The 11,941-nt window shown below is 36.1% G+C and overlaps 1 protein-coding gene across 1 annotated transcript; it reads left to right on the top strand.

The window, feature by feature from the left end:
* The first annotated feature begins 5,986 nt into the window (after window positions 1-5,986).
* pacrg (PARK2 co-regulated) lies at window positions 5,987-6,931 on the top strand. The gene has a single exon (XM_015031851.1). The coding sequence runs from the start codon at window positions 6,142-6,144 to the stop codon at window positions 6,814-6,816; it is 675 nt and encodes a 224-aa protein (XP_014887337.1). The 5' UTR covers window positions 5,987-6,141; the 3' UTR covers window positions 6,817-6,931.
* Window positions 6,932-11,941: the final 5,010 nt, after the last annotated feature.

The raw sequence follows: 11,941 nt of genomic DNA, 5'->3' as shown, positions 1-11,941 counted from the left end.
AAATATATATATATATATATATATATATATATATATATATATATATATATATATATATATATATATATATATATATTTTTTTTTTTTTTTTTTCCTACTGGATGAATTTTAAATTAATATATTTGACCAAGGACCATAATCCAGATGGAGACACTGACTGCAGGTTATGGATTTGAACTCAGTGGGCCACCAGAACATCTCAGTCTACAATTAACTCAATCATTACAGTTCCTGCTGGTTAATTGAACTGATGTTGCAGAAAATCCGGAAAATCCAGTCACATGGTTAGAATAGAAAAGAAAGTTCTTCTTTTTCAAATGTTGGGCAGGAAATGTTGCTTCCTGCCCAACATTTTATGTTTCCTTTTAGGGGACAGAAAATGTTAGAGTAATAAATTAGATGTTTGCAACACAGAGAGACACAGCTCAAATTAAACTAACACTCTTTGAGGTCAGAGTACCTGGAGAGAATCCACACATTCATGGACAAAACATGCAAACTTGATGCATTTATACCTCAGGCCGGGATTCAAACCCAAGACCTTCTTTCGGCAAGGCAACAGTGCTGCCAACTGCACCACTATGCGGTCCACATTGGATGTGAATCTCTATTGTATTTTCTCAAAAGTCAGAACATTTGTGCCTTCAGTAAAAAACAAAGTTCTCCCTTTATTTCAATATGTTCTGATTATCCTCTTACATCATTCACTTTCCAGGGTCTTTTCATTCTTAAGACATGTGTGAGTTGTTTTTCTGATATCTGTGGTTATATAAATGTCGTCATGATGTATCTAGAACAGATGTTTCTAACTCGATTTCAACCTAAATTTTCTGAATTAACAGAAACGAGGACATAATCTTACGAATTATATTCCCTCCTGAAAGCAGAATAACCCCGATATGTCTAAAAAAAACCCAGTCAAATGTGGATTGAACTTTAGATTTACAAGAAATGGAGTGTATTTTTGTAAATGGCACGTCTCTTTAAAGTAGCAGTAGTGTTATTTCACCAATTACTCAAGACGTCTTGCTCAATAACAGGTGATGAAGTTTTGAGTAATTGTTCCCCCTCCACAGATATGACTCAGGTCTTCCAGTCTCCTTAAAAGAAAAGTGAGCTTCTTGTTTTTGGCAGTAAACTTCTCTCTTGCTTCAGAGAAATATTCCAGTTTTGTTCTTACTAGTCGCTCTCATTTGCTTCTTCCCCAAATTAGCAGCGAGGCCGAACATTTACTTTAAATCCATCTCTGTGTACGTGTGTCTTTTAACTCTCTCTGTTTCGGCTTTAGGAATAAAAACAGATGTCTTTGAATATTAATAACAACATGAAGCAGAATTTGAATAACAGGAGCGCTCTCTGTCCGTCTGTCCTGTTCTCTGACTTTGATCCAACATACTTGACTTTGTGCAGCCATTTACTTCTGGTTCACATGAAAAACATCAACACTGCGCTGTAAGCAGTGAGTCACAACATCACACTGATTCGTTTGTCCGTCAGAGCAGAAGATGTTCCATAAAATATCAACGCACCGTGAGAAACCATATTACAGCACAAGATGTAACCGGGGAAGAAATGCAGTTTTGATCAAACGTTACGCAACAACGGATGTCTTCTTCTTTGTTTTGGTATCCTGGCTGTGCTCATTTACTTGCAAAATAACGCTGCAACTTGATTTGCTTGTTTCAAATGCACATATTGATTAAGACGCAGAGCCTCTAATCACAGAATCACGACACACAAATATGGCACCAGCAGCGGGCTCCAGGGGATTTCTGTTCATCGTTGTTTTAAAAGGAGAGTCTCCTCCAAACCGCATTCTCCTGACAATAAAAACAGACGGTGGCTCATTATTGGAAACTCAATGGTTACAACAGCTTTTTATTTTTTTATCAGGATTCTCTGCTCACTATCAGCACTTTTTTCCTTCTGTTGTTACTTTCATCGTAGAGGAAATAAGATCCAAACTCGTCTGGAAAGGAGAATTTTGTTCAGCGTTTGCGAGCAGTGCTCTGCTTTCTGAAAGATGTATACATTTCTATTAAACTGGTAATAGCTGGAGCATCAATCCCATAAGATGAGGATATAGTTCTCATCACAGCCGGTTTGATTTCTGACCTTGTGACCTTTGCTGCATCTTTCTCTGCCTATTTCCTGTCAATAAAGGTCAATAGTGCCAAAAAACACCTTTAAAAAACAATTACAAATTGATGTTTTACTACATTTTGCACACAAGTAAATGAAAATGTCTTAGTGACATTCATTTCAACACAAGTCAGATGTCAAATCCTTGTTTTTTTTCATACTAAAATAAGTTTGGACAGCTTTGTGCCACTAATGTAAACAGTGAGATGAATCAAAGCAAAAATATTTGCTGTAAAGTGATCAAGCATTTCTCTCAAACTAGATTCACTGGGAAAAAAATGTATCTCTACAATCTTTAATAGTTTGTCCTCCTTGAGGAGTTAGCAGGTGACTGTCTGAGAGTTGACTGTCAACAATTTGTAATTGTATTATTTTTTCTGAAATATTAAGCTTATCTAACAAACGTGAATTTTGTGGTTTCATCACCTGTAAAAGACAATCATTAATTCTACAGGAAAACACAGTAAGTGCAGTAGTGTTTGCTTAATGGATCTTTTGTTAAATTAATGTTAACTTTTAAATTGCACACAAATTTATTAAGTTGCATTGTAGTGGATATGAGGGTAAAAATGTTAAGCTACAGTTTATTGTTTCTTCAAATGCTTTTCAATGTGCTTATCTTACAAGTAGTAGATGTGTTGATTTAGCATTGTAATGTGGTTAAACTGTATATTACTTATTTGTTTGGCAAAACTTTTCATCTTACGGTGATTAATTAGCTTAATTTTTTAGTTTGGTATCTATTTTTTCATCTTGATATCACTGAATGGGGACTAAGGCTGAAGGTTTGTCAACAATAAGCCATTTCAATTGTTTTTCAATATAAAAACAAAAAAAAACTATTTTGTTTCAACTAAGAACAAAAACTTTTAAATGGATATTCCTCCTCATTACGGATGACACAGATTAGTTTTGGAATATTCCTTCGTTAAATAATGGAACATAAAAGAGGGACGAGCAAAATATACCAATCATATTCTGATGACTCACTGGTATCACCGCCACACTCGTCTTTATTCACACACTGCGCTTGCATTTTCTGCACACATGTTTTTTTTCCCACAACACGCCTACACACAGAAACACACACTCCGAAGCTGGGCTACGGGTATTTCTGCACACAGTGTTGGTGGGTAGCCTCTTAGTCGGTCTCACTCTGACCTGTTTTCTGTGTCAGTGAGTCCAGGCAGCACAGCACAAGCAGATAGGACTCACTCACTTCTCCTCTTCCTGACAGCAGTGATGATGACCACTGGGAATCTGCATTATATCCTGCAGTGTTTTGTTTTTTTTAGGTGGATCTTATGATTTTTTTTTTTTTTTTTTGCCTGTAATCAAAAGAAGATAACAGATGGTTGGAAAAGCTCAAACTGAAATTAGGACCTCACTCACATTTTAATCAAAGGGATATTTGTGTGATTATTTAGGGATACAAAATGTGTTAATGATCTTAAATTCAAAATTTTACACATTTAAATGAAAATTTTACACTGGTTAGACCAGTGGTTCCCAAAATGTTCAGCTTTTAAATCACAAAAATACAATTAAACAAAATTTTCAGCATTCAAGATTTCCTACTAAGTACTGTTTCTATTTCTCAGAATAGTCTTTTTTTTATATCTGAATTTCCTTTAATTCATTCTAATGGATTTTTTTCTTACGTTTAATTTTGAAGAGGATCTCAATACCTTATTAATATTAATCAAAAACACAAAAAAAGTTCATTTAACACTTTCTCTGACCTACCTCATTGAACCAATAAGAGCACAAAAAGCATAGAGTCAAATCTGGTCTGAATTATTTTACTCTTATTAGAGACTTTTGATGCAAAACTATCACTGATTAGATTGTGTGCTGAGGTGTGTTGATGGTTACTTCAATGCAACTATGAAGTGCAGAGCTGCTGTGTTTATTTGCATTCTCATTATATACTGTTTAGTTTATTATTTTTATATTATTATTATTTTTTGGCTCTAGTGGCCTTTATTCAATAGTTAATTGACAGGAAAGTGGGTAATCAGAGAACGGGTAACTGAACCTGCGACGGCTGCGTCGAGGACTAAGGCCTCCATGTGGGTTGTGCTTAACCCCTGCACCACCACAGTACACCCATATATTGTTTAGTTTAGTTCATTCACACACTAGGCATGAAATCCAACATATGTGGTACAGATATTTAAATATTTAAGTAGTAGCCTTTATCTTAAGTACAGCAATGCACAACAACAATCTCAGCATTCCTGTTTTGTTAGAATAGTAGCTACAGTCAAGACCAATTAGCAAATGCATACAATATAATGGAGAGCAATTCATTAGTAAAGTAAAATAGAATTAACACCAGAGGACTAATCAATGTATTAATAATTAGAAAATCAATATTTTCTGTCAAATTAACATTTATTAAAGTTCTCTAATGCCAAAACAATTTAAAAAAGAAGAATGGAGGTAGAATGGACGTTCTCATCAAGCTCATTTCAAGTATCGAAGCTTTTTTCCTGGCTGTAAAGGTAATAAAAAGGGGGAAAGCCTTTGAGATGAGATCCCATTGGTGGTGGTTGAGTTTATGAACAACTTCATGCACTTTACAAGAACTGTGAAAGCAATTACACTCAGCAGGCCTCAGAAGTTTGTTATGTTAGAAAAGTGTTCTAGTAGTAAAGTTAAGGCAATAATGAAGAACATATGGCTTATTTTTGGACGATTTCTCACATTTTTGGTTGGGGAGTTGGAGATTTGTTCCTCCAAATGATGCAAACGAGGTTTGAAACGGTTTTGGAGTGAAAAATGCAAAGAGTGCAAGAAAATGTCTCAAATAATAATAATAAAAAATACAGATGTTGGAATATTTCTTGATAACTCACCTTTAAATTTACGAGTGATTAATAGAAATATGAGGTGTTAATAATTCTTAAAGACAGAACAGCACTCTTATTAACACTGCAATAATTTGTGTTGTGTGAATTGAAAACCGTTAATTTATGACGTTCTTGCATATAAAGGTTTTCATTCTTTCTACTGTCATATTCTGCTAACAGGGACACAATTATGCAAATTTTCCACTGATTTAATTCTACTTTAGTTTCCTAAAACTTGTATCTGTTATTTTTTGCTGGGATGTTCTCAGCACAGTCAATGTGAGGTGGTCTTGACTGCATCCTGTGAATTATTACTCGGGTTATTTATGGAGGTATTTCACTCACCATCAGCTGTTATGCAGCTGGTAGGACAGTTTTCAAATCTGATTTAAAGGTGTTTTGGATTTACCTGATTTACCAACAAACAGCTGCTAATATAGATTATTATAATCAGCTTTGCTCATTAACCTTTTAAAGGGGAACTTTTCAACTGTAAAATGAGACTATTTTTTATACATGTGTTTATGTAATGAATGTTTCAATGCATAGAAACTTTATGTATTTTAGTTAATCTAGAACTTAATAATAATGACCTGCTGCAGATTATCCCCAGATGCATGGCTCAGTTTTAATTACTTAATTCATCTTCAGTTATCTTAAGTTTGATGCAATTATTCATAAAACCATATGAATGTTTATTTTATTTTAGGTTTTATTCAAGATAAGATTAATTTTAAGATTTCTTCTGTTTCTGTGTGTGTGTGTTTTTTTTAATAGTTTAATAAAATGAAATGAAACGTTGCTTCTAAGATTGCCCCTCTTTGTATTGTCCATGCAACTTGAATTGAAGCGTTTGTGAAACAGTCAGCAGCATAATGAAAAGCTGATTAATCGTTTTAGGGACTATATTTTTGGCGGAGTGATACCCAGAGACGAGGGAATTTCCCCGTCTCCGTTTCAGTGTACAGTGTTACTATGGTAACCAGATGCCAGTCCTATTTGAAATGAAGCGTCCGAAGCTCCTTAGCAACCATGGAAAAACAAACGACTCTTAAGTTTTGCGGGCACTACATTTTTATCGGAACAACGTCACCTTTTTTCAACAGTTTTATCTTTTCAGCCCAGCTGCGGAAGGAGTTGTGACATGTCAAAGACCAAGAATGAATTGAAAGCTGACGGTTTCACCGTCAAGGCCTTCATGAAGAACTCCGTGGTTGGGGCACCTCCACCTACAGGGGTGTTTCAGAAGCGGCCGTCCAAGCCCACCACCTTCCGGGTTTACTACGAGCGCAGGGAGCTCCCGATCTCCGTGGACCATAACAACAGAGGCAATGCCATAGCGTGGAAGGTGGACATCGAGAAACTGGACTATCAATACTACCTGCCGCTGCTCTTTCACGGACTCTGTGAGACGGTGTACCCTTACGAGTTCCTCGCCCGAGAGGGGATCCGAGACATGCTGAACCGGGGAGGCCCCAGGATCCTCCCGGTCCTGCCCAAGCTCATCATCCCCATCAGGAACGCCATGAACACCAAAAACCACAACGTGATGTGCACCACCTTGAGAGTCATACAGCATCTGGTGATGTCCGCAGAGGGCGTCGGCATAGCTCTGGTGCCGTACTTAAAACAGATTTTGCCCGTTTTCAACCTCTTCAAGAACAAGAAGAGAAACATCGGAGATGCCATCGAGAGCCGGAGGGAAAAAGAGAGCATCGGTGATCTGATTGAGGAGACTCTGCAGATACTGGAACACTACGGTGGCCCGGAGGCCTTTAAGCAAATTAAATCAATGGTACCCACGTATAGTCCCGTGTAAAGACTTGACAGAGTGAGAGCTCTTGGACTTTTGACTGTATTTCATTTATTTTGTTCCTTAAGAAGTTTGTTCCAGAGCTCTTGTTTTAAATATACCAGCTTGTCTGAAAAGTACATTATGTTAGTGTTGTATTCATTTAATTTACGTGAGTTTGTTTTACATAGTTTTACAATTTTCAGATGATTTTAAGTCTGAATCCCACATAATTGGGTTATCCTTACCACAGGCGGATCCAAGAGAATGTGGGCACCTGGGCTACAGCCAGTTTTGGTACCCATATCTGCACCATCTCCTCAAAAATAACTTTTTTATTTGCTGTTGCAGGATACAATTTCCTGAATCTATATAAAATAAATATACCTGGAATAACTTTCATGAATTTTTAGATTTGTTTCTAAAATTTTGTTATGACAAAGCCATGTTTAAATCGCCTGAAGAAGAGTAGCATTGCTCTTATTGAGAAGAAACCAGTAATTGTCAGTATTTTTTCTGAGGTGGAATATTTTTGTATGTTTGTGTGTAATAATAATAATAATAATAATAATCATCATCATCATAATTTTATGAAATTTGTAAAGTTTATAATGAAATAATTGTATTATGCAAACAAGTATTACAAACATATCATAAACAATAAATAAATACATTTTCACCATCTTCATGATCTAGCCTTTGCATGTGGAGTGAAAGTTTTTTTTACATCAATCAAACGGCCTTATAGTTTTTGTTTTCGATATATTTATGATCAGCTGATCTAATACATGAACACATGATTAATCAGCTTGCACAACATCTGAATTCCATTAAATATTTAAAACAATATTACAGAAAATGGATGTATAATGTTAAGTCTGCTCTCAGTCCATCAATACTTCAACTATTATATAAATGGTATTTTCATATTTTCAGACTTTTAGATGCAACAATTAAATGAAGATATGAGGTCTTGGTGTTTTCCTTAGACATTATATATTTGCTTATCTGTGCAGCACAGCGAGAAATGATTGATTATATAATGCTGTAAATAATGTGTGAAGAGGTACAAGCCTCCTGAGAGAGCCAACACTCTTGCTGCTCTTATGCTGTTGAACCTTCAGCTCCACACTTTGGAAATCTTAATTAAAACCAGACTGCTGGCATAATTATGTCCTAAAATGATATCAGTGGAAATGTTGTTTTGTTTATGTGGGAACAAAAAGTTGTGTTTTCTCAGACAACCCAAAACAATTATATATACTCGTTTATATGATTATAAACAGCAGTTTAAATAGAGTTTAACTGCATTAAAGAGTCCTCACCACTGCAGCTTTAAGTGTTCATTTTAAAAATCCGAATGAAGGCATCTTTACGGTGGTCCTGACTGAGTGATTTTGACCTTCAGTATAATTTCTGAGGCTCTGTGACGAGAAACAACCCTTTCTCTAACAAGGACAGGCGCTGAGTCATACTTATTGATGGGGCTGTTTAGCTCCAGATTGGGTGTCATTATTCAACTTCTTTTCTTTGGAGACAAACCCACTCTCCATTCTGTATCAGAGGTTTGTTCTTTATGTATCATTTTCAGACCCAGATACAGAATGATTATCTAATTAGTTTCTTCAGGCTACCACAAATAATTACTTTGGCTTCAGGGGTGAAGATAAATGTTGCTTCACACAGGGACTTTCATTACCAAGTTCAGCAAAACATTGTGGGTGCAGATTCAGTAATTCATATTCTGGAAAATTCACTTAGTAGTGACAGGATTTATGTCAAAGAGCAGCAGGCAAAACAGGGCAAAAAAAAAAAAAAGTATTACACTAAAGCACGTAAATGCAAAAAAACAGAATTTCTTTCAACAAAGGATAACTTCTAACATCTCCCACTGAGGACAGATTTGTTGTCTGGTTTACTGATTTTGACCCTTTATCTTAACTTTGTAGCTCCTCTAGAGTTACTCTCTTCCTCTTGGATGTTTCTTTAAATATTGCCTTTTTCAAGGAGCCACACAACCCAGTTGCACCACTTTTACAATGATTTACGTAGAATATGTTATTTTTCCTTTTCAGATTTTTATACCAAAAACGATGGGTGCATCTTCAGGGAGGACTTATGTCAAAAATAATAAACAAAAGGAAACTATCTGAAATATCAACCAAAGGTTGTGTATCCAAAATAAAATAAAATAGGCAGAATTTAAAAAACAAACACACTACAATACAAAAATACATACATTTAAGGAGAGATTATGTAACTGTAGGTGTTGATTTTGCCATGCTGGTATCGGTCATACAATTATATCGACCTGGTATCGTTACTATCGCTACTTTGGATCAACGTCTAGTTTCTGCATATATGTTTCTCAATAATAATCATCTTGAAATGGTTTGTGTGTCTACATGCGTGTTTTCCACCTAGTAATTGGTGGATTATTAGGTGGGTCCAATTACTTATTTACTTATACTTATTTAGATTTTGCATCTCAGCCACAAAGATACAGAAATGTTTTATTATAGGAGCAGGTTCTGCAGCTTTACGCTTCATAAATTTGTTAGGAAATTACACCCAACAGCCTATGAAACACAGTAAACCTGATACAATCACAGCCCAAATTGTCAGAAAAAAAAACTTGACTAAAAGTTTAGTTCACAGACACCTACATTTCCCTCTTTTGCGATTTTGCTTGGAGCTGATGAGAACAATCACACAGCAACTCGTGCCTCAAATGGGCCTATATTAAATTAATGAAACAGTAAGCTGCAAAGGTAGAGTTAAAATCATGTTACGGTCCTCTGTTGCATGCTCTCTGTGAACTCTGGTCTTTAGTTCTCTGCTGGTTTTTCAGTTTTTAGAAGCTAAAGTTGGAAACATTTGGATATTTGCGTTGCTTTTCATCGACATCTCTATTTTTGTACTGGCAAGGAGGCTGCTTATGAATTGGCAAATGTCAAGTTAGAGTCACCAACTTCTGGGAGCTATAAAAAGCTATAAAACAAAAAACATAAAAAAATGTACTTATGGTCACTTTACGTGATCTGAAGTTGTATTATTAAAAAAAACAAAAACAAATCCTTGTTCCTGGAGTTTCATCCTGTTGTCCTAATTTCCTCCACTTTCTCCTTATTTCTCTCTCCAGACTATTTTGGCAGAGGGATTAATCTGCCGTCGGTGTGCGCCTCTGTAATTACAGTGGAAGTCCGTTGCTGGTTGGCCTGTGCATGCTGATGCTTACAGCTGGCACCCCAGTGCCGTCAGCGTGATGATGAAAAACTAGGTCTCCCATCTTCTTAATCACACATATGCAGTTAACAGTGAGTTGAAGGTGTTGATTAAACACATTGTTGAAGGGTGGAAAAAAAGTCTTGAAGATTTAACTGAGGATTTTAGCTCAGAGGTGTTTTTCAGGTCTGCTTCTGACTATGAAATTTTAAATTAAAATGTTAATTTATGCTTTAATCGGGGGAAAAGAAAGCAATATGGCTGATTATCTGGACCATGTTTACTACGAAAGTGGAAGCTGCTGAAAGGACAGCAAAGTTTGCCTGAAACAAAAGAACACGACTTAAGATTAAATCAAATGTATAACAGATTCCGGTTATAAAAGAGCTCAAATCTGGGGACAGCACCAAGAAGATTATTAGTGAAATCATGTCATTATACAGAGAGACAGAAGGTAAACTGTTTGATATTGTTTCATACAGGTAATGAGAGGAAATGACTCAAACTCCCTAAATTAACATTGACAAGGCACAAACAGATTCACAACAGTGTCCTGACCAGATGTTCAGACCTTCATCTTTATGGAAGCATTTTATTTGCTTCTAGAAGTTTGAACTACTCTATGCAGACACAACAAGCCAACAAACACAGAGTTTGGCTGAGTGTGTCTTTAGTTAGCAGGGTTTATGTGCTTTAAATGAAAGTAAACAATAATGATGAAATGATGTGGAAAAAAATCTGCTATGCATTATCTAAACCTGATCTGTAAACAGTAACACTATCAGTGATTCTCGGAAATTGCGCATTCCAGCATCTGGTTTGTATCTGCTGCTAAGGGAAACAACACAAACTGTTGGAGAAACAGGGACCTGGTCCATAACATCTTATGTTTTTTTTTTTTGCTATTTAGGTCCCACGGCAGCATGAACAATTCATTACAGATGAAGGTCTCTATTTTTTTTTTTTTGGGAAAAAGAATGTCAGTGATGCAGAGTGTAGAGGTGGAACAATGCATCGGAAAAAAAAAAAGTTCTTTTAGGATTTCTATGAGGTTAGACTGAATTTCTATGGGAAAAATTCCTTTAAAGAAAATAATTTGGATCCAGAGATGTTGAATATTATGTTATGGCTTATTGTTTTTTAGAAGGTTAGAGGAAAACGCTAGACAGAGAAGATGTACAGGGTGGTTATCCGAACAGTGACTATGTGACAGCAGATTTTAACCACAATGCATTTCGTGCATCTCTAATAGAGTTTATGCATCTCTAAAAGAGCCCTCTGTACATGAGAGCAAACCAACTTTCTTTGTGTAAACAGCACTTGCAGGAAGCAGAAAGTTGCATTTGCATTCATTGTAATCATGTCTGTGCACACTAGTATCCATGAAGACAACCCAACTCACTCCTCTCCAATAGGAGGTTCGCTGAATGAATGAAATTCTCTGAGTGTGTGTTTCCAGAACAGTGGAATTAGTTCTCTGTTTGATCCCCTGTTGAGGATTACTCAGTGTTATATGGTAATGCTTGCGTATGAGAGATGGAGCTCAGAGGAGAGGGGGTGTTAGCAAATCCCTCTCATTCAGAAGCTGCTGCTTGATCTGTCATTCAACTGAAACAAAGTCTGAAAGAGAGGATGGAGCGGTGGGGAGAGGTCTTGGAAATAAGAGGAGAGAAGTTGCCGAAGGAGAGAAATATTTAGATATAGTAAGGAGAGAGTTCAAATCTGTGATAGCAAAATATTGTGGCGGGAAAAACTTGCAGATTTCCTCTGTTTTCTCAAACTTGCATGTTTTAAAACATCAAAACATCCTCATCAAAACCTATCCAACCAACCTGGCCCTACAAATGAAAAAGTAATTACTCCCTTGAAAAATTCTGAGTCAACTGTGATTAATCACATTTTTTGAGAAAGCAAGTTCGATTTCGCC

This window comes from Poecilia latipinna, unplaced genomic scaffold (assembly GCF_001443285.1).
Source record: "Poecilia latipinna isolate Pla-1442-1.1 unplaced genomic scaffold, P_latipinna-1.0 Scaffold221, whole genome shotgun sequence".
NCBI lineage: Eukaryota > Metazoa > Chordata > Actinopteri > Cyprinodontiformes > Poeciliidae > Poecilia > Poecilia latipinna.
The sequence above is the reverse complement of the archived record's forward strand: the minus strand, read 5'-3'. Positions and strand labels throughout refer to the sequence as shown.